Here is a 23,200-nt window from a genome sequence, read left to right on the forward strand (position 1 = left end):
TGGGAAACCCCACGCATCTCTGTGCAAGTTACCACAAGAAAAAGCTACCGTCACAGATGAAAGGTTGCAAGAATTATTCTGATCTTTGCGTTAAATTCGGTGCAGACCTGCTTCCTCACTGGGGACGCGCTGCCTGCCCCTGGGTTGTGTGCATCCTTTAAGGCGGGCCTTTGAATAAAACCCCCCCAGCCCCGAGGGGAGGGGTCGGTGCAGGACTGAGAGGGAGAGGAGATCCGGGCGTGGGGACCCACACAGCCAAGCCCTGGCCGGCAGGCACGCTCCTGAGGCCGGCAAGCCTCCCCTTGGGCCTTGCAACAGTCTCGAGGTGTGAATCATCCTATCACCACGGCCGGCTGGCTGGGAGGAACCGAGAACATGAAAATACGTTGCTCATTAGCAAAGGGAACTGGGCCGGGGGGAGGGCCCCTCCTCGGCCTCGGTCACACTCCTCTGCTCCGATCTGTTGAGCAGAGCCTTTCCGTGGGCACCGCCGGCTGCAAGCCCAGGGGGCCCGTCCGGCGCCGTGCGGCTCCCGAGGGCCCGGGGGGTGAGCTGGGAACGAGGGGCTTCCGAAGGCAGGCGTGCTTAGCCGGGACCGCTTTAGATCCGTGTTTGAGGTTCCGTTCTCTCTGCAGACTCCCCTTTCCTGCAGCAGGTCCCTCCTCAGCAGCAGCACCACGGTCTGGGCCACGGGGGAGACGGGGACCATCCCGGGTGTGCACGGTGGGCTGGTTAGCGGCACCCGTGCCTGTATCCCTCGATGCCAACAGCACCCCCCACCGCAGGTGTGACCGCCAACAATGTCTCCAGACATCGCCAGAGGTCACAACCCACCCCCCACCCCCACCCCACACACACACCCTTTGAGAATCACCGTTCTGTAGGGAAGGGGCAACATAAAATAAGTTTTGTCCTAAAAGTTGACCTTTTAGCCGAAGCTGGTTTGGCTCAGTGGTAGAGCGTCGGTCTGCGGACTGAGGGGTCCCAGGTTCGATTCCGGTCAAGGGCATGTACATTGGTTGTGGGCACATCCCCGGTGGGAGGTGTGCAAGAGGCAGCTGGTTGATGTTTCTCTCTCATCGATCCCTCTCCCTTCCTCTCTGTAAAAAATCAATAAAATATCTTTAAAAAAAAAAAAAAGTTTACCTTTTAAAACAGATCCTGATTGGGGGGGGGGGGGCGGTAGGTTAAGGCATATGCAGGGGGCTAGGGGAGGCTGTGGAGAGGACAAGGGGGGAGAAAAGGAGACATATGTACTACTATTTGTAATGCTTCAAACAATAAAAAGAAATTAAAAAAATAAAATAAAACAGATCCTGCCCTAGCCAGTTTGGCTCAGTGGATGGAGCCTGGGGACTGAAGGGTCCAGGGTTCAATTCCGGCCAAAGGCACATGCCCGGGGTTGTGGGCTCGATCCCCAGTGTGCGGCGTGCAAGAGGCAGCCGATCAATGATTCTCACTCATCATTGATGTTTCTTTCCCTCTCTCCCTCTCCTTTCCTCTCTGAAATAAAAAAAATATATATTTTTTAAAAAATAATAATAATAAAATCTTTTTTTTAAAAGAAGAATTTAGCCCTGACTAGTTTGGCTCAGTGGATAGAGTGTCAGCTTGCCTGTGGACTGAAGAGTCCCAGGTTTGATTCCGGTCAAGGGCATGTACCTCTGTTGCAGGCTCAATCCCCGGTCCCGGTTGGGGCACAGGTGAGAGGCAACCCATTGATGTGTCTCCCATTGATGTTTCTCTCTCGCTCCCACTCTGGGGGGGGCGGGGGTGAAACAATGGGAAAACATCCTCTGGTGAGGATTAACAACAACAAAAAGAGAATTTATCCCTCCTCTTTGTAGGAAAACATCCTGAACGGCAGCCGTTCCTGGTTTTCGGTGGTGGTTCGTGTTTCCGTTATGCCGTCACTGTTTTTCCCAGCGCCCGTCCTGGCGGCATGTCCCTGAGGTGTCTGTGCTTCTGTCCCAGGTCTGCCTGCTGATCGCCTTCATCTGTGTGAGGAGCTCCCTGTGGCTCAGCCAGAGCGCCTACCGCTACTTCGAAGTGGTCACCATCTGCAACTTCATCATGATCCTCGTCTTCTACTTGGTCCACCTCTTCCGCCTCTACCGCGTGCTCACCTGCATCAGCTGGCCCCTGTCGGTAAGGGGCGGCCGGCCCTGCCCTGCCCTCGGCCCGGAGTCAGGGTGTTTGCTGGGCCCTGAGACCCCCCTGGAGCCCTCTTGTCTGCCCAGCCCACCTCTGGCACTGTCCTTCTCTGCTTCAGCCCTGAATGTCCCACTGTTGGGTGGACATCTCTGCTTGTCTGAGGTCCCGCTGCTTTCTAACACTCACCTTCCAGCTACGGGAAAACTCTGCCTCTCACCCCAATGTTTATCCTCTCAGGTGACAGATGCTGGGCTGTGTGGGGTGGTTGGGAGGAGGGACAGGGAAGGAAGAGCTGACAACGGTGATGCGTAGTTGTGAGTATTGAATGATAACATTTTTCAGCTAAAATGGACCGGCAGAGCCCTCTGACTGGTTTGGCTCAGTGGCTAGAGCATCGGCCTGTGGACTCAAGGGTCCCGGGTTCGATTTCGGTTGGGGGCATGTACCTTGGTTGCAGGCACATGCCCAGTGGGGCGTGTGTAGGAGGCAGCTGATCGATGTTTCTGGCTCTCTATCCTTCTCCCTTCCTCTCTGTAAAAAATCAACAAAATATATTTAAAAATTAAAAAAATAAAATGGACCGGCCGAGTCTGAGGGAAGATTTCAAAGTTGCCAGGGTTTTCTCTTCCCACTCTATTATTTTTTAAAGCAGCTTTACTGGTAGGTAGTTCACATGCCATACCGTGACCCATTTAACGTGTATCATTCGGTGGGTTTTAGTACATTCCCAGAGCTGTGCCGCCATCACCAGTCAATGTTAGAAACACCTCATCACCTCGAAAAGACACTCCCTGCCCTTTCACTGTCCCCTTCCACCCCTCGTCCCCTCCAGCCCCGACCAACCACTGACGTACTTCCTGTCTCTGTAAGTTTTCCTATTCTGGGTATTTCCTGAAAATGGGACCTTATACGTGGTCTTCTGTGGCTGGCTTCTTTCACTTAGCAGGGTGTTTTCATGGTTTATCTACGTTGTATTGTGTGTCCAGTACTTTTTTTTTCTTTTCCTTCTCCTAATAGCCAAGCAATATCCCAGCGAACAGATACACCCCATCTGCTCATCCCTGGTGGACTCTTGGATTGTGTCTGCCTTGTGGCTATTATAAGGAACGCTGCCATGAACACTCCTGCGCAAGTTTTTTTGTATGGGCACGATGTCACTCCCTCGGGAATATACCTAGCTCGGAGCGGAATTGCTGGGCCGCAGGGTCACTCTGTTTAATGGTCCCAGGACCTGCCAGACTGTCCCCCAAAGTGGCACATCCGTCCACATGCCCATCAGCAGTGTATTCGGGTTCCAGGTTTTTCCTGCGTCCTTGTCAGCACTTGCTATTTCCCTGGCGTCCTTCTTGCGTTAGGGTTACTCTGCTCGTCTTGGCCAGCGTCCTCAGGTGAAGGTTAGGTTATGAATAGGAAGCCTTCCTTCTTTTTTGCATTGACTGCTACAGGCGTCTCTCTGAGCACTGCCTCCCCTACGTTGGGTGGATTGGGGGTTCATTTTCATTCCTCTCCAAGTATGTTTCTCATTTCCCTCGTGATTTCCACTTTGACCCATGAATTAGTCAGGGCAGTGGTCGGCAAACTCATTAGTCCACAGAGCCAGATATCAACAGGACAACGATTGAAATTTCTGTTGAGGGCCAAATTTTTTAAACGTAAACTTCTAACGCCATTTCTTCAAAACAGCCTCACCCAGGCCGTGGTATTTTGTGGAAGAAGAGCCACACTCAAGGGGCCAAAGAGCCGCCTGTGGCTCGCGAGCCGCAGTTTGCCGACCACAGAGTTAGGGAATGTGTTATTTGATTTCTACAAATTTGTGAGCTTCCCAAATGTCTACCTGCCATTGATTTCTAATTTCGTTCCGTTGTAGCTGGAGAGCACACCTCCCATTACTTCAGTCCTTTCACCTCTCGTGGGGTTGTTTTTATGGTTTGGCATACGGTCTGTGCTGAAGAATGTCTTATGTGCGTTTGAGAAGAATGTATAGTCTATTGTTGTTGGATAGAATGTTTCATAGATGCCTGTTATGTCTAGTGGCTCTGTAGTATTGTTTGAGCCTTCTATTTCCTGGTTGATTTTCTCGCTGGTTCAATATTATGTGGTATCGGAGCCTCCAGCTATTATTTCCAGATTATCTATTTCTCCATTTATTTGAGTTTTTGTTTCATGTGTTTTGTTGCTCTGTTATTAGGTGCACACATGTTTATAATTGTTATATTTTCCTGATGAATTGACACTTCCATCATTATAAAAATGTCCCTTATAATCTCTGGTAACATTTTTTGTTTGTTTTAAAACCTACTTTGTCTGGTACAACTATCGCCGCTCTAGCTTTCTTTTGGTTGCCGTTTGAATCACACGTCTTTTCCATCCTTCTACTTTCAGCCTATTTGTATCTTTGACTATAAAGTGTGTCTCCTATAGAAAGCCTATAGTTGGATTTTTTTAAAAATCTATTCTGACGACCTCTGTTTCTTGGTTGAATTGTTTAATCATTCACGTTTTAAGAGAAATTCCTTTGGTTCCTAAGTTGTAAGGCCTCTTTCAAAGGCACCTTTTCGCTGCTTTTGAGAGCAAGCTCCTCTGGGCTTCCCTGATGCTCACAGGAGCAAGCAAAGGGAAGAATAACGGCTGGGGGAGAAGAATGAGGATGGCTGAAAGGGGGGTTCGTGTTGGAAGGATACATCAGCCGCCCATTTCTTTAGTCCAGTGCAAGTTGGCACCTTCCCTTTAGGACTCTCTCTCAAGTCCTTTTCCCCGGAGAATCGTGGTATAGGGAACCTCCAGTTACTGATCTGCGCTTGGCCCATCTTGCGATCCTCCTTTCTCGTCGCTCGGGGAGAAGTCGGGGTCTTTGGTTTTGCTTGGCTTGACAGGAGCTGCAGCAAGTGGAATGCTTGCCCAGCATTGAGCAGCCGCCTGCCCGCCCTCATGGGCAGACCTTCACGAAGGGAATCATCTCTGAGCTCTCGCTGGAGACAGCAAGTGCACACGCACGCTCTGGATTCAGAGTGAGCGTGACGAATGGCCTTGAACCCCAGTTCTGCTCCGACCTGGTGTTTACTGGGGAGGAAGGAGGAAGAGGTACAAGTGCTTCCATGCCGCTGACGGACATCCTAATCCTGGAGGGTGACAGACAGCCCTGTGGGCCTGGAGGCGGAGTCAGTCCCACCAGGAGACTTACCCGGGAGCTTGGCCTCAGGTTCGCCTCTGGAGAGGAGAGAAGAGGGAAGACAAAGAACAGACAAAGCCAGAGGTTCTTAGTTAGGGGTGAGAGTGCCGGCGCCCACCACATGCCCAAGCCTTTCGCCGAGGGGCCGGCGACCACACTCCAGGCTCTGACTCGGGTGTGGCTCAGTGGATAGAGCATCGGCCTTCGGACTGAAGGGTCCCAGGTTTGATTCCCGTCAAGGGCATGTACCTTGGTTGCAGGTACATCCCCAGTGGGAGGTGTGCGGGAGGCAGCTGATCAATGTTTCTCTCTCTCTCTCTCTCTCTCTCTCTCTCTCTCTCTCTCTCTCTCGATGTTTCTACCTCTCTATCCTTCTCCCTTCCTCTCTGTTAAAAAATCAATAAAATAGCCGAAACCGGTTTGGCTCAATGGATAGAGCGTTGGCTTGGGGACTGAGAGGTCCCAGGTTCGATTCCGGTCAAGGGCATGTACCTTGGTTGCGGGCATATCCCCAGTGGGGGGTGTGCAGGAGGCAGCTGATCGATGACTCTCTCTCATCAATGTTTCTAACTCTCTATCTCTCTCTCTTCCTCTCTGTACAAAATCAATAAAATATATATTTTTAAAAATCAATAAAATATATTTTAAAAATATATAAATAAAAAAATAAAATAGAATAAAAAACAGTTCACAGGACAGGCAGCCCCCAGACCCAGCACCCTGTGAGCCCGAAACATTCTCTGAGGTCGAAGCAAAAGGCACCCGTCTCTGTCAGGGGCCCTGATTCTCGGGGCCCGAGCTTTGCTCACGCTCGCCAGCCCGGGTGCTGGGAGGCGCTCCGGTGCTCGGTAGCAGCTTTGGCCGGAGGTAAAGGCACGGTCTGCAGGCTGGTCTCTGGGGCGGAGCAGCCTTGAGTGGGTTTCCGTCCTCTCTCCGTCCCCTCTCCGTCCTTTCTCTGTTCCCTTCCTCCCTGCCTGCCTGGCACCTTTTCTCTCTTGCTCGGCCGCATCCTGGCCAGCCTCACGCATCCTCCTGGCCGCCTGATGCATCCGTTGGCTGTGGTCTTTGGGGTGTTACACTGCCTTCCCCTCTGTCCATCTCTTTGACACCCGGAGGCCCCCGGACCCACGGCTCTGCTCTGTTCTCGCCCCCAGGAGCTCCTGCACTATCTGATCGGCACCCTGCTCCTCCTCATCGCCTCCATCGTGGCCGCCTCCAAGAGCTACAGCCAGAGCGAGCTGGTGGCCGCCTCGGTGAGGCTCCGCGCTGTCCGAGCGCGTCTCCTTCCTGACGGGGACAGCGGCGGAGGGATTGTTCTCTCTCAGCATCGGTACCCACCTCGGTCCAGCCAGCCCGGGCTCCCACGAGGCTTCCACCGAGGGTCCCGGGAGGTGAATCACCAGGGCTGTGGGCACACCAATCTAAGGTGACCAGACGTCCCGCTTTGGGAGGGACGGTCCCGATTTTTAACAATGCTTCCCGCGCGTCCCGCGGCGTTTTAAAAAAGTCCCGATTTTTGGAAAAAAATCGGGACTTTTTTATAACGCCGCGGGACACATTGTTAAAAATCGGGACTGTCCCGCCAAAAGCGGGACGTCCGGTCACCTTACACCGATCGCCCCAGCGGCCCGGGCCCCTCTCCCGCAGCCGCCGCTTACGTCGGGAGGCACGTGGACTTGAAACCACGCGTCCAGGGTGGTCGTGTGCTCGGGGCTGCCTCGGCCCCCCGTGTCCCGGGAAATGGTCTGGAGCCTCGTGGGCCCGAGGGAGCAGCACTGAGATCTGCTGGTGAGGCCGGCCGCCGGTCCTAGCTTTATCGGTCCTAACGTTTAGCCGCATCCAGGCCAGGAAGGAGTCCTCCTGTTCCTTTCTTTTCTTTCTTTTTTTTTTTTTTCTTAAGCTCTGAGAATTTATTTATTTTTATTATTTAATTTTTAATTTTTTTTTATTGATTGATTATGATATCACATAATTGTCCTCATCCCCCCCATTCCCATCCCAAACCACCCCCCCTCCCACGGATGCCCCCACCCCCCTGTTGTCCATGGCCACTGGCTAGGCCCAGCAAGTCCTTTGGTTGATCTCTTCCCCTTAGCCCCACCCTGTTCCCCTACCTCCTGTTCCTTTCAGAGGTGACATAGACCCCTCGGATAGCCTCAGTAGAGGCAGCCTGGAAACAGACCACACTGCAGTGCTGTGGGGCCCATCTATACCTACCGCACAAGTACACACGCATGTACAGGTGCACGTACGGGTATGCTGTCACTGTAAAGATTTACAGATCCTGTCATACGACGTCTGGTTTAGTGAATTCTCTTCTGCTTGGTGGCCTGTGGGCCAGTACCGATTTGCCTCACCAAGGAGTGAGACTTATTTATTTATTTATTTATTTAATATTTGATACTATTTCTTTATATTTTTTTTTAGCTTTTTTTTAAAAAAATATACTTTATTGATTTTTTTACAGAGAGGAAGGGAGAGAGATAGAGAGTTAGAAACGTCGATGAGAGAGAAACATTGACCAGCTGCCTCTTGCACACCCCTACTGGGGATGTGCCCACAACCAAGGTACATGTCCTTGACCGGAATCGAACCCGGGACCTTTCAGTCCACAGACTGACGCTCTACCACTGAGCCAAACCGGCTTCGGCTTTTTTAGTTTTTTTTTTTAAATTAAATTATTATCTGTGTACATATTTTAACATTGCCCCACCCCCCATACAGCGAGACTTTCAGAACGAAAGCTGTCTGCGTGGCAGCCGCTCTCCCATGGGCCGGCTTCACCCACATCCCCCAGGCTTTGGGCCAAGAGTGGGTTCGCTCCCGGAATCCCACGGAGGGGTCGGGTCTGCCCTCGAAAGGTCGGCGTGGGGCAGGAGGCCACACCTCCAAACACCATTGCCCCCTCAAGGGCCGCCCACAGCCCTCCCTCCCCTCCACCACCTTGTACCCCTCAGGACCCCCTCCTGCAGGCAGGCTGGGGGAGGAGGCACAGAGAGAAGTTGTGCCCACTGCGTCAGGCCCCATGGGGAGGTGCCCACAGGTTGTAGGCTCAGGTTGCACCAAATGGTGTTAGCCCTGGCATCCCCATCCTTCCCCTGATATCCCCATCCCCCCCAATTTATCACACGCCGTCTCTGTGTCGAGGACCAGACCCAATTCTGTGGAAGAAATAAGAAGGTAGGGCCCTTGCTTATGGGAGAGAGTGGTGGTGCCGCTCAGGCGTCCAGGCCGAGGCGCGTGGGACAGTCCGCAGACGAGGCCCTGCCCCCCAGAAGGCCCTCTGTGGCCACAGAAGAAGCTGTCGGTCACGCAGTGCAGACCATGGGAGGCCAGGGTGGCAGACAATGTGCTCCTGGTGCAGAGCCGACGCCGAGAGGCCGGGACCGGCTCCAAGGGGCCGATTGTGTGGCGCAGACAATCGGTACCAGAGGAGCCAAGGGGATGGAGCTGGGGGGAGGGGAGAGGGTGCGTGGGCCTGTGGGGGGTGGGGGCGGGGCGGGGGGCAGCCCCTCATGCACACCAGCAGCCAGGCTTGGAGAGAAAGCCCAGCCTTGAAGATCCTGCCCTTCCCCCCAGGCCCTTCCTCCTGGACCTGTGGTGGGCAAACTGCGGCTTGAGAGCCACACGCGGCTCTTTGGTTCCTTGGGTGTGGCTCTTCCACAAAATACCACGGTCTGGGAGAGTCTGTTTTGAAGAAGTGGCGTTAGAAGAAGTTTAAGTGTAAAACATGTGGCTCTCCAGAGAAATTTCAATCGTCGTGCTGTTGATATTTGACTCTGTGGACTGATGAGTTTGCCGACCACTGTCCTAGATGGCAGCGGTGGTTCCCGAGGGCCCTTGGCGGCTGCAGAGCGGCCCGAGGACAGCTGGGCCCCGGGCAGAGCGGCGTGTGGACCCGGAGCCAGACGCCCTGGGCTCCAGTCCCGGGTCTGGCCCTTGCTGTCTCCGTGGCCCTGGGCCGCCTCCCCACCCCCGTCCTTCCATTTCTTCAGCTGCAAAGTGAGGGGCCGAGAGGGTCCCCCCAGGACCCACCTGCCAGCGTTGGAAGACGGGTGGGCACAGAGTGAGGGCCCGTCAACCAGCCGCAGCTGCCAGGTTTCGGGCCTCAGGCTCTGCGGTTCCAGACCGGACACCAGCGTGTGCGCCTGCTTCTCGCTCTCCCCCAGCTCCGAGGCCAGGCAGGCACCGTCATGAATGAAATGCAAGCGGTGCCGTCGCACCAGTAGAATCCATTTGACCATCACACATTTTAAAACCCAAGTTAGAATGTACGATCACGCCTTTTTCTTTTCTCGTTAGCCCAGGACAGTCAGTGGTCGGCAAACTCTTTCGTCCACAGAAGCCACATATCAACAGGACAGCGATTAGCATGTCTTTTGAGAGCCAAAGTTTTTTTTAAAATATATTTTTATTGATTTCAGAGAGGAAGGGAGAGGGAGAGAGAGATAGAAACATCAATGATGAAAGAGAATCATTGATTGGCTTCCTCCTGCACACCTGGAACTGGGGATGGAGCCCGCAACCGGGGCATATGCCCTGACCGGGAATCGAACCAGTGACCTCTTGGTTCCTGGGTTGATGCTCAACCGCTGAGCCATACCCTCCTGGGATGAGAGCCAAATTTTTTAAACTTAAACTTCTTCTAACGCCACTTCTTCAAAATAGACTCGCCCAGGCCCTGGTATTTTGTGGAAGAGCCACCCTCAAGGGGCCAAAGAGCCGCGTGTAGCTCGCGAGCCGCAGTTTGCCGACCGCTGGCCCGGGATCACTAACGCCCAGTGGCTTGGCCCAGCTCGGCTGAAACAAACCTGAACGTGGGCGGGGGAGTTGCCCAGAGGGAGGGGTGGAGACCTGGGTCCCAGCCAGAGCCCTGGGCACAGGGCCTGGTCCTGCCCCTGAGCCAGGGCGGGGTGTTTGGGTCAGGGGGTTCCCCGAGCTCCCTCCGTGCAGGGACAGGCACGGGGATGGGGAGCAGAAAGACTGCCGGGGACTGGCCCCTGACCCGGAGCTCCCTGTCCCCTCTCTCCCGTGCAGATCTTCGGCTTCCTGGCCACCTTTCTCTGCCTGGCGAGCGTGTGGCTGTCCTACAAGGTCTCCTGTGTGACCCAGTCCACCGGTGAGTGCTGATCGTCCGGACACGGGTGCTCTCCGTCCGGACACGGGTGCTCTCCGTGAGCTCAGGGGCCGAGCACGGCCTGTTCCCGCCTTCCCGACACATCACAGGCTGCCGTCTGTAGTGGAGGCCGCCAGGGCACCGGCGCCCGGGACCTCTGCTCGGGCCATGCCCACTGCGCCCAGGAATGCCCCAACGTGCCAGCCTCTGATGGAGAAGCATTTTCTTTTTTAAAAAATATATATTTTTTAAATTGATTTTGTACAGAGAGGAAGGGAGAGGGATAGAGAGCTAGAAACATGGATGAGAGAGAAACATCGACCAGCTGCCTCATGCACACCCCCCACTGGGGATGTGCCCGCAACCAAGGTACATGCCCTTGACCTGAATGGAACCTGGGACCTTTCAGTCCGAAGGCCGACGCTCTATCCACTGAGCCAAACCGGTTAGGGCTAATTTTTCTTTTCTTTTTTTTTTTTTTTAGAGATGCATTTAGACAATAAAATAGTCCCAGTGAAAGCTGGTGCTGGGGAGGAAGGCAGTGCCCCGAGCGGAATGTGGGTCCCCGGCTGGTGTGTGACTTCTGGGAGGGCCCTGCCCCGGCCAGCCGGCCGGCCGGCCTCACGTTGCCTCTTCCTCCCCAGATGCAGCCGTCTGAGGCCTCCGGGCCTGCAGGGGGCCCCGCAGGACGTGTGGCCGCCCGCAGCAGGCCCCGCGGGCCGGTGACCTCCCGAGAGACCTCCGAACCTGTGTGCCTGTGCCAACGCCCTGCCCGCCGGTGGGCGCAGGAGGGCCTGCTCCTCCCTCCAGGCTCCGGAGCGGCTCCGGCCTCTCCCCGGCCTTCCTCGGAGAAGATCCCCATGTCCGGGAGAGAACAGCAGCCTCCGGGGAGATCTGGCCTCCGCCTCCTGCTTTTCAGGCTGGGTCTGGCCACCGCACCTCACCCCGCGGCGGGGAGGTTTCTGGAGACGCCCGCCCGCACAAACCCCGCTCCGCGCCGGAGCGACCCGCCTTCAGTCTCCCCGTGAAGACCAAGCCCGCTCCTGGTGTATGGAGCCTGGGCGTCTGCTCTTCCCTCGCGTGAGGCCGGCCTGTGGAGAGAAGCACGCGGTGGTCAGCCTGACCCCAAAGACGCGATCTCAGCCTCCTTTCCCGGCTCTGCCTTCGTGTGTGCGTGGGCGTGTGCGTGTGTGTGTGTGTGCGTGTGTGTGTGTGTGTGTGTGTGTGTGTGTGTGTGTGCATGTGCGTATGTGGGTGCGTGTGTGGTTTTTTGTGTTTTTTTTTAAATAAAATATTGACTTGGCCAATTGCAGAAGGATTTCTTTTATTTATATATCTATATCTATGTCTATATCTATATATATATATATTATTGATTTTTTACAGAGAGGAAGGGAGATGGATAGAGTCGGAAACATCGATGAGAGAGAATCATCGATCAGCTGCCTCCTGCACACTCCCCACCTGGGGATGTGCCCGCCACCCAAGTACATGCCCTTGACCGGAATCGAACCTGGGACCCTTGAGTCCGAAGGCCGAAGCTCTATCCACTGAGCCAAACCGGCCAGGGCAGGAAGGATTTCTTATTAAGCCAGAAGGATACGCTGGCGGGATGGGCCACACAGCGTAGGATCCCGTCGATGTGGAGGTGGTAAAACCAGGAGTGGCGTGAGGGGCCCGCGAGGCTCGGGGAGAGATGCTGCCTGGGGAGCAGGCCCGGGGGTGAGACCAGGAAAGGATGCAGAGCCCAGTGGCCTCTCGAGATCTGCATGTTTTCAAAGTAAGTTGATTTCAGGGGTGGAAGTCGGTGCTGTTCACGAAAGGCATACAGCAGGACTCAAAGCAGCACGGGCAGCCTTAAAACAGGAGGACATTCTGGCATGTGCCACCCCGGGGATGACTCTGAGAGACACTCTGTGGTGTGCAATAGCCCAGACACAAAGCAACAGCTGCTGTCCGAGTCCCTCCCGGTAGGGGCCTGGAGCAGTGAAGATGCAGAGACAGACAGGAGGATGGTGGTGGCCAGGTCTGGGGCGAGAGGAACAGGGACTCCGTGTTTAATGGGTACCGTTTCCCTTCGGAAAGATGAAAACATTCTGGAGGTGGACAGTGGTGGTGGGGCACCATCATGTAAATGTCATTAATGCTATTGCACTGTGTACCTGAAAAATGTTAAAATGGTAAGTCTGTTGCATAGATTCACTGAGTGGCCAGATTATTATGCGTTCAGAGATCATAACAATCTGGCCACTCAGTGTGTATATATATTAGAGGCCCAGTGCATGATTTGGTGGGGCCCGGCCAGCCTGGCCAGGGGGAGGGGACATGGGCAGTTGACCGGCCTGCCTGCTGGCCAAACTTCCATTAGAGGGGACAATTTGTATATTAGCTGTTTATTATATAAGATATACACTGAGTGGCCAGATTATTATGTGTTCAGAGATCATAGTAATCTGGACACTCAGTGCATATTTTTATTGATTTCAGAGGGGATGGGACTGGGAGAGAGAGAAACATCAATGATGAGAGAGAATCATGGATCGGCTGCCTCCAGCACGCCCCACACTGGGGATGGAGCCCGCAGCCCAGGCATGTGCCCTGACCGGGAATCGAACCATGACCTCCTGGTCGATGCTCACCCACTGAGCCACGCCATTGGGCTCCACTGATTTTTAGAGTGGAAGGTAGACAGAAACATCGATGTGAGAGAGAGAGAAATCAATTGGTTGCCTCCCTCATGTACCCCGACGGGTAGGATCCAACTTGCAACCCAGACACATGCCCTTGACCAGGAAGTGAACCCGCAACCCTCAGCATGGGCTAACACTCTAATGACTGGAGCCCACTGCCCAGGGCCGCCTGCCCCTGCCTCTGAGGGCCCGAGGGGAAGCACCTGCACCCTGAGCGACCTGGCAGTGGAGTTGGAGACTCGAGGAGAAAGCCGGGGGCATGTGAGGTACGTGACAGAGCTGGAATGTGAGTCCAGGTCTGGTGTCTCCTGGGCCCACCCCACCGGGGGCCCCTGGGGGGTCAGGGCAGGGCTGGCGCTGCCTGGCTTCCTCCGTGGACCGCTGGCCCTGGCCTGACGCACTCTGACCCTGGGCCTCCGGCTGGGAGGGATGCTCGGTGACCCAGCGTGGCCCATCCCCTGGGCCCAGCCGCCCAGCCTCTTACCAGCATGAAAAGCAAACTGGTGTCGCCAGGGAAACGCAGCTGGTTTGGGGCCCTTGGCAACCGCCACTTCCCCGGGGGGCGGTTTCTGACCTGCATCCTGTGAGCTCGGCGCTTTGGGGTGGGGCGGGGGGCTCACGGGTACCTGGTTTCATGTGCACCACATCCGGCAGCACCTACAACACGCACACGGCTGTCATCAGCAGCCAGCGTCGACGCGGAGCCACGCCCTCGCCTCCGCTCCGGCGGCCTCGGGGCCCTGCCTGTGGCCTGCAGCTGCTAAAGCGCCTCCCAGCTCCTCCCAGGCAAGCCGGGCCTCTCCGTCCTGCACGATTAAAAACAGGCCCAGAGGGAGAGAAGCATCAGGGAAGTCCTTGGCTGGTCAATGGACACGGACAACAGGGAGGTGGGGGCATGAATGGGAGGTGGGGAGTATTGGGGGGAATAACACATGTACTACCTTAATCAATAAAGAAATTTTTAAAAAAGGAAAGAAAAAGCAGCGGGGCCCTAACCGGTCTGGCTCAGTGGATAGAGCGTCGGCCTGTGGACTGAAAGGTCCCAGGTTCGATTCCGGTCAAGGGCATGTACCTTGGTTTCGGGCACATCCCCAGTAGGAGGTGTGCAGGAGGCAGCTGGTTGGTGCAAGAGGCGCCTCATCCATGTTTCTCTCCCCTCAATGTTTCCAACTCTATCCCGGTCTCTTCCTCTCTGTAAAAAATCAATAAAGTATATTTTACAAAAAAAGAAAAAAGAAAGAAAGAAAGAAAAAGCAGCAGGATGAGACCGAAGAGGCTACAGCCCCACTAGCTCCTTACTCCAAACTGGGCTTTTCCAACTAACCCGCCGTTCTTAGGAACCGGCTTTTATAATAAGTAAATGGATGCTTTGTATCGATATCCTATTTCCTGTTTGATAGGGAGTCTCACACAGGATTCAGATTGAAAAGGGGAGTTTCTCTGCCTGGAAAAGGCACACACGAGGAAGCCCCTAGCTCGATGGAAGGAGCTGCCGGCGGGCTGCTGGGCAGGGGCATGGGCAGGGCACCGCCCGGGGCAGAGCAGGCCGGACAGAGGGGCACCCTGAGGGCCACCCACCGCCCTGAGCTCACCTGGCGCCTCCGCACCTTGCAAGGAGGTTGAAGCCACTTGTATCTCTTGGGTTTCATTACACTCTTCAGTGTGCGGAGAAAATTATGCACCTTTTTTAGAGGCCCCTGGTTAGCCCCACGCAGAGGTGTGCAGGAACGGGAGTGCTGTGGTGGGAAGTGTGTCACGGGGCTTGCTCACTCACTCCTGGGCAGCGATGACAGCCAGCATGAGGGCCGGGAGGGGACGGCAGCACACTGTTGCCCAGAGAAGGGGAAATCAGGATTTTTAGGCAAAGCATTTCCTGATTTTTAAAGTATTGCCAAATAAACTTTTTTTAAAATATATTTTATTGATTTTTCACAGAGAGGAAGGGAGAGGCATAGAGAGTCAGAAATATCGATGAGAGAGACACATCAACCAGCTGCCTCCTGCACACCCCCTACTGGGGATGTGCCCGCCACCAAGGTACATGCCCTTGACCGGAATCGAACCTGGGACCTTTCAGTCCGCAGGCCGACGCTCTATCCACTGAGCCAAACCGGTTTCGGCCAAATAAACTTTTTAAAAATATATATTTTAAATGTATTTCAGAGAGAGAGACATCAATGATGATAAGAGAATCATTGGCTGCTTCCTGCATGTCCCACCCTGGGGACTGAGCCTGCAACTCGGCTCAGTGACCTCCTGGTTTAGGTCCACGCTCAACCGCTGAGCCACGCCGGCGGGGGTTAAATAAACCTTTTAAAGGTACCGACCAAGCCGGCGCGGGGAGTAGATGCAGCCAGCGAGCCCTCCGTTTGCAACTCCGCGGGCCTCGAGGGAGATGGGGGCGCGCGGCAGGAAACCAGGGCCAAGGCCAGGAGCGCACAGAGGCTCCACGGGGTCGGCAGCTGCTTCCTCTGAAACCCCGGGGCGGGCGCGAGGGCGGGGGGGTGAGGGGCACTCCCTGGGGAGCCCCGGGATCTCCTGCCAGCAGCCACGCCTGCCTGTTTGGGCGCTGCCACAGCTCCCAGCTGGGCTCAGCTTTCCTTTTGCAAAAACAAAACCCCCAGGCGCAGGTGGCGGCCGGGCCGGCGGCCGTGCCCTCCCCTAGCGGCGCGCGCCCTCTGGCGGCCAGCTGGGGGCAGCGCCGCCCTTGGTCCCCCGCGCAGGAGCCAGCAGGCTTTGGAAAAGTGTCTGCCCAAAAACCAGGGTTCAAAGTGGATACACCAACTTGGTCGGTTCTCTTTGGCCTGAAGTGCACACATGAGTCATCATCCTCGGTTCCTGGCGCCCTCACACTGTGATCGTTGGTCCACGCGAGGCCTCCTTCCTCCCTTCCTGTTTTCAATAATGCAGCCACCATGAAGCATATCATGATGTAACCTCCTCCATTTAACGGTAACCGCAAGCTTCCCCATCTATCTCCTCTGCCCATTTGTCCTCCCCAGAAGTAACCTCCAGGATCTCCCATTCACCACTTCTTTGCCTCTCTATATATATTCCACTGTAGAACATGTGCTGCCTAAAAAGTGCAGGTGATAACTGTCTATAATTAATTGAAAAGGATGCCGCGCCACCTATAGGCAACCTTTTGGGACTTTGTTCGCTTGGCGTTATATTGCTGTAACAGCAATTTCCAACATTTTTCATCTCGTGGTGCACATAGACTAATTACTAAAATTCTGTGGTGTGTGCGCACACACACACACACACACACACACAAAATTACTTCTTTTGCCGGCCTGACAACCAAAAATAGGTGTAATTTTGATTCATTCACATCAGACAGCTATTGTTGCCTGCTTTGGTGCAAAAGGCTTTATTGTTGCCATTTGGTCCCAATACTTGAGAGAGGGCTTCAGTGTGGGGCCAGGTGGAAGGGGGGCAATGGGAGAAAAAAAAGGGAGGGTGTCTGAATACTCAACATGAAGACTTAAAAAGAATGGCTAGTGGCTTTGGAGAGAGACTCAGGCAAAAGCCGGACACCAGGGGGATGCAGAGGGGCCCCTCACAGGCCTCTAGGCTCCAAAGGCTCCTGGTGGTGTTGGAGGCTGAGTCTCTGGAAGAGACACTCGCCCAGCCCAGCCTGGGGGCCGGGCAGCCTGCGGAGGTGAGCCAGGTGTGGCCCATCTTCCTGATGAGTTTCACCTGCTCCCCCGGAAGTGGTTCTGTAGGAAGTCACGGAGATGAGGGTCTGAAAGGGCAGAACCTCGGGCCTGCAGCTCCACAAGGGCCTGGTTCGGTTCCTCTCCAGGCCCGGGCGGCTTCCGGGGCGGCCTGAGTTTCCCCCCCCTCCCCCCCAACCCCCGCTCATCCTGAGAGGCGTCAGCACGTCCTGGGGGAGAATGCGGCCACCGCGCTGGGTTTGTGTCTTTAGGAGACAGCGCCCCAACTCAGGGAAGACGGGACCCACGCCCTCCGGAGGCACATCCCAGCGGCGGGACAAGGAGCCCAGAGAGAGGTAGGTGTGGGGCCCGCAGGTGCAGGCTGGCCGGGTGGTTGACGGCAGCTTCTACCTCGGGAGTCAATGCTGATGAATTTGGGAGCTCGTGGTTGTTCGGCAGTAAGGAGTTAAGATAGGAAAAAAAAAACAGGGTGTTGGCTGGTCTCGGAGGTGGTGCTGAGGGTGGTGGCTGGCTAAGACGCTGGAGCGTGGTCAGAGGCTGGAAGAAGGGGTGTGCCTGGGTCTGTTCTATCCAAACACTGCTTTGTGTGTGTTGTGTTTTTCTTTTTTAAACCTTTATTGTAGAGTATTACAGAATCCCCCTTTTTTTCTCCCAGCGCCCCCCTCCACCTGGTTCCCGCCCCACCCCAGGCTTCACCACCCTATTGTCTGTGTCCACAGGTGAGGTCTTTGGTTAATCTCTTCCCACTCCCACCCCATCCCCCCTGAGATGCGTCAGTCTGCTCCATGCGTCCGTGCCTCTGCCTGTATTTTATTCAGCAGTTTGTCTTGTTCATTTATTTTGATTTTTTAGATTCAATTGCTGATATGTATTTGTTGGCATTTCATTGTTCAGATATGTTATCTCTACTTCCTCCTCCTCTTTTTGAAGAATACCCTTCAGCATGTCATGTAATACTAGTTTGATGGTGATGAACTCGGGCTTTTTCTTGTCTGTGAAGCTCTTTATCTGGCCTTCGGTTTAAATGATAGCTTTGCTGGGTAGAGTAATGTTAGTTATAGGTCCTTACGGTTCGTCACTTTGAATATTTTTTGCCACTCCCTTCTGGCTGCAAAATTGCTGATGAGAAATCAGCTGACAGTCAAACGGACACTCCCTTATAGATAACTAGCTGCTTTTCTCTTGCTGCTTTTTAAGATGCTCTGTCTTTAACCCTTGGCATTTTAATTATAATGTGCGTTGGTGTGGGCCTCTTTGGGTTCCTCTTGTTGGTCCTTTGGGTGCTAAGTTGCTCAGCCTCCCCAATCACCTGAGCTGGGCACTCTAGTTGCGCCTCTATGTGGGCTGAGAGCACAGGCTTTTTGTAGTTGATCCTTGATTGTTGTTGGCGTTACTGGGAGGAGTTGACCTCCAGGCCAGTTGGCTGTGAGGAAAAGCTGCAACTACAGTGGGAGAGCTGCTGTGCAGGAGACACTCTTATGGAGCAAGCCTTGCTTCAGTGGCGCTTTGGTTCTCCATGAGTGTGTCACTTGTGGATGTGTAGAGTTGTAATCTGGAATGGTCTGAATCTGTCCATCGGGTGCACTGGCTCTGGGGCCTCCCGGGAGGTGCGAAGTCAGCCGCTGCCTGGGGCCACTCGACAGGAGCTCCAGAGAGGTCTGCAGCTGCTACTTGTATTGGGCTTGGGAGTGCTCAGGTGAGGCCCAGCTGTGAAGCAAGGCAGGCTGATGCTAGTGCCGGGCCTTGGGCCTTTTGCTGACAGGTTTGGGGCATGCCGACACCCACTGCTGCTTGTTTGAGAGATTTTAGCAATGTCTGAAGCCCAAGCCAGGACAGGCCATTCATATGGAAAAGCCGCTGCGGGACCACTGAGGGCACTGTGTCAGGTATGGTGTGTCTTAAAAACGTATGGCGGCACAGCTGCTGAAAGTCGCTGCTGTAACAGACACCCCCACCCCCTTTATGCAACACTTGGCATCCCCTTGCGCTTGGCCTCTCTCTCTTGATGCTGGAGCTTTCCTGTAGACACTGCCAGGAAACCCACTCAGCACCCACATATGTGCCACCTGCAGAGTCTGCCCTGCAGGGTAATATTGGCCAAGGGGACACAGCAGTCAGTGGATTCACTTGTACTCCTTCACTCCTGGGACTGTCCCAAGGCGAACTTCATACAGTTCTCCAAGGACATCCTCCTCGGACCAGGCAAAAGACCTCTCAGTGAGTCATCCTTGCGTCCCTGCTCTCTCTCCTTCCCAGCTGTAGCTTAGGGACATGCCAAAAACATGTGCAGCTGCCTGAACGGCCGCACTCACTTGGGTGACCTCAGAAGACTGCAGTGAAGGAAAATGTCCCCAACGGGCCAAGCATAGCCTTGGGGGACTGGTGCATGGACAGGGGCTGGAAAGAGAGAGACCTGTAGGTCCCTGGGGTGGCTGAGGCAGAAGTCCTCAAATGAGCAAGTAATTTGAAAAAGAAGTGTGTTTCCTACAAAATAAGAATCCTGGGTAATGAGGCCACTGGGTGCTGGTAAAAAGGTACCCCAGGCCTGGCCGGTGGCTGAGTGTTGACCTATGAACTAGGAGTCCTGATTCCTGGTCAAGTTTGATTCCTGGTCAGGGAACATGCCCAGGTTGCAGGCTCAATCCCCAGTATGGGGCAGCCAATCAGTGATTCTCTCTCATCATTGACATTTCTATCTCTCTCCCTTTCTTTTTCTCTCTGAAAATAATATATATATTATTATTATTATTTTTTAATAAAAGGTGTCTCATGCCTTGGATGGTTTGGCTCAGTGGAAAGAGCGATAGCATGAGGACTAAGGGGTCCTAGGTTCAATTCCGATCAAGGGCACATGCAGACTCAATCCCCAGTGGGGGTGTTTGCAGGAGACAGGCCAATCAATGATCCTCTCTCATCATTGATGTTTCTATCTCTCTCCCTCGCCCTTCCTCTTGATATATAAAAATATATTTTTAAAAAACGAATAAATAAATAAATAAATAAAGGTACCCCAGAAAAAAGCCCTGCACATATGCAGGTATTTATGTCTGGAAGCCAGGGGACTGATAGAATTAAAGGACTGGCTGAGGGTGCACAGAACAGCAGATGCAAAAACCTGGAGTGCATTTCACCACTCCTGTGAAGCAAAGACCTACGTCTGAGATGATACCACTCGGCTGGACAAATCCCAGCAATGGGACCAGCAGGGACAAGAATCAGGTATGGGACTGGGTCTCCAGATTCACCCCCTGCTCCCCCAGAAAGCCCCAAATATTCCTACAGGTACTAGATACTGGCTGTGGTTTGGGGGGCGGGGGGAGGGGGGCAGGGGGCGCTGTTTTTGATTGTTTGAGGGATTTTTTTGGCCTGGAATGTGTTTATGGTTTTTCAAGAACCTACTCGTGGGGCACATGCATTGGTAGCTCACGTAAGGGTCAGCCACAGGCAGAAACAAGAACGGGCATTTGCCCAAAACGCTTGCCAAGCGTAACAACTGAGACAGTTCCTCTTCCTGGGAGAAGGAGGAAAAGTCCATGGTCTCCTCACACAGAGTTTCCTGCAGCCGGGCAGCGGGGTGTGCTGGGCAGAGCTCCAAACTTCCTGTCCGCGGAGCACTGCTGCTGGGCCAGTGGGAGCACTGCTGTTGGGGGCTTTGCTGAGGACGATGGAAGCTTACACAAGCCACCCTTATACTTGGTTCTTGGTTTGCAGCCTAGGCAGGGATTGCTAACACTTTATTTTTTAGGTCTCTGGGGTTGGGGGTATTGGCTGGCCTTCACCTGACACAGGATAGAGCACACATTGATGGCCCTGAATTCCCTAGTGATGGGGTATCAGTGGTTTAGACCCGTGGTCGGCAAACCGAGGCTCGCGAGCCACATGTGGCTCTTTGGCCCCTTGAGTGTGGCTCTTCCACAAAATACCACGGCCTGAGAGAAGTGGCATTAGAAGAAGTTACGTTTAAAACATTTGGCTCTTGCCGAAACCGGTTTGGCTCAGTGGATAGAGCATCGGTCTGCAGACTGAAAGGTCCCGGGTTCGATTCCAGTCAGGGGCATGTATGTTGGTTGCGGGCGCATCTCCGGTGGGGGGTGTGCAGGGGCCAGCTGATCGATGATTCTGTCTCATCGGATGTTTCTAATTCTCTATCCCTCTCTCTTCTTCTCTGTAAAAAAATCAATAAAATATATTTTAAAATAAAAAATAAAAATTTGGCTCTCTAGAGAAATTTCAGTCATTGTACTGTTCATATTTGGCTCTGTTGACTAATGAGTTTGCCGACCACTGGCTTGGACACACCTGGTAGAAAACAAACCGTTAGCGGATGTGCAGGTATTGCCACCGTGGCCCCGTGACATGCCCCACCCCCTGGCGCCGCTCGGGAAAGCCAGATGGGCCCCGAAGGAGGACAAAATCCAAGTGACATGCCTCCCAGGAACCATCTTGGGAACTGTCACACCTCAGAGAAATATTTCGCAATCCATTAAGGACAAACATTGTAGCCGAAACCGGTTTGGCTCAGTGTATAGAGCGTCGGTCTGCGGACTGAAAGGTCCCGGGTTCGATTCCGGTTAAGGGCATGTACATTGGTTGCGGGCACATCCCCTGTGGGGGGCGTGCAAGAGGCAGCTGATCGATGATTCTCTCTCATTGACGTTTCTAGCTCTCTATCCCTCTCTCCTCCTCTCTGTAAAAAAATCAATAAAATATATATTAAAAAAAAAAAAAAAAAAAAGGACAAACATTGTACCTAGTCGCCACCAACTCCAGACAGTGGCCCCACGCCAAAATCGGCTGCGCTCTATCTTGGCTGACGGAGGCAGTACATCCTGAGCCGGGGATGTCCCTGCAGCCTCGGCCCCAGGCCCGTGGCCACGTCTGAGGGAGCACCCAGCGACCGTCTCGGAGGTGGTTCAGGCCGTCGAAGCAGCCTTCCCCTACAGCTGGCCTCCTTCAGGTTTCCTGGAACTGCCGGTGCCCAGGGCCTGGGGCCTTTCCAGCAGAAACTCCTCCGCTGCCCCCGGAACCCGGCGTGCTCTCATTTCAGGACTTCCTTGGGCTGAGAGGCAGCTAGAGCTCTGCCCCAAACTGTCTCCGCGTTGGCTTCCTCCCGGTGCAAGCCTGAACTGAGTGCCCCAGGTGGGACACGCTCTGACCGCGGGAAGATTGATTTCAAGTGAAGGACCAAAACCAGCCTTGAATCTTCTTCCCCAGCAGCTGGTGGCTCACTCGTTAGACAGAGGCAGTGTGTCTTCCCTCATGCACTGCTGGTCTAATGAAGGTCTCACCTGCAAGAGACCAGCTGACAGGGATCACTGGTGAGCCGGAACCGGTTTGGCTCAGTGGATAGAGCGTTGGCCTGCGGACTGAAAGGTCCCGGGTTCGATTCCGGTCAAGGGCATGTACCCTGGTTGAGGGCACATCCCCAGTGGGGGGGTGCAAGTTGATAGATGATTCTCTCTCATCGATGTTTCTAGCTCTCTATCCCTCTCTCTTCCTCTCTGTAAAAAATCAATAAAATACATTTTTAAAGAAAGGAAAAAAAAAGAATCACTGATGAAAGAGCCCGCCCACCTCCAAGGTGAGCAGGTCCCCTGCAGGCTACCGCCATCCGGTGATGGCAAACGGCCGGTGGCCCACAGCCATGGTCACTCCATGCAATGGGGCTTCTAGCCAGAGAGCACCACCCTGAGATTCACTGAGCAATATCCGAACAGAGGCTCACGTGCTGTCACTAACGGCCTGTCTGTGTGGTCAGGTCTGTGGGCCTCTCAGGACTGGACTAGGAAAGACACACCACATACTAGGATTGGGTCCATCTCTCATGGAGACATAGAACTATTTATTTATAGACTCAATAGTTACCTTATTAGGGATCAAGTCTTTCCTCCACAGAAAGTTAAATGAATAGAAATCCACCTACACATCTCCCAGTAAAACTCAATATCAAATACAAAAGGAAAAAAAGAACCAAAAATGATGTACGATGAATGGAGTTTTTTTGTTTGTTTGTTTGTTTTTTTTGTAATGGTGGAGGCCAGATGACAATGGAATAATATCTTGGGAGCAATAGAGAAAAATAACTGCCGATCTAGAATTCCACATCTGGCTAATGGCAACTAACACTTGAGTCAGAAGAGAACGGAGTGCAAACGTAAGTAGAAGGCAAGAAAGCAATGATGGGCAAAGAAAAATATTTGGCAGATCTCAAAAAGCAATGACTGCACAAACAATAATAGCTAACTTCAGGGCGGTGTTAACACAAGATAAATTTAAACTACTAGGCAATAACAACACAGTAGAGGGTTAGGAGTACGGATTAACTTCATTTTTCTCTCAATTTTAAAAATATTTTTATTGTTGATAGCATAACAGCTATCTCTCCCAGTCT

At 53.6% G+C, this 23,200-nt stretch overlaps 1 protein-coding gene across 1 annotated transcript in view; it reads left to right on the plus strand.

Moving 5' to 3' along the window:
* Positions 1-11,746, plus strand: part of CMTM7 (CKLF like MARVEL transmembrane domain containing 7) — a 35,231-nt gene extending 23,485 nt beyond the window's left edge. Inside the window, exons 2-5 of the mRNA XM_084902223.1 lie at positions 1,975-2,148; positions 6,478-6,576; positions 10,361-10,442; positions 11,084-11,746. Coding sequence (XP_084758349.1) covers positions 1,975-2,148; positions 6,478-6,576; positions 10,361-10,442; positions 11,084-11,097 — 369 coding nt within the window. The 3' untranslated portion in view covers positions 11,098-11,746. The remainder of the gene's footprint in view (positions 1-1,974; positions 2,149-6,477; positions 6,577-10,360; positions 10,443-11,083) is intronic.
* Positions 11,747-23,200: the final 11,454 nt, after the last annotated feature.

The sequence above is a fragment of the Pipistrellus hanaki genome (assembly GCF_964339955.1).
Source record: "Pipistrellus hanaki genome assembly, chromosome: 13".
NCBI classification, from domain to species: domain Eukaryota; kingdom Metazoa; phylum Chordata; class Mammalia; order Chiroptera; family Vespertilionidae; genus Pipistrellus; species Pipistrellus hanaki.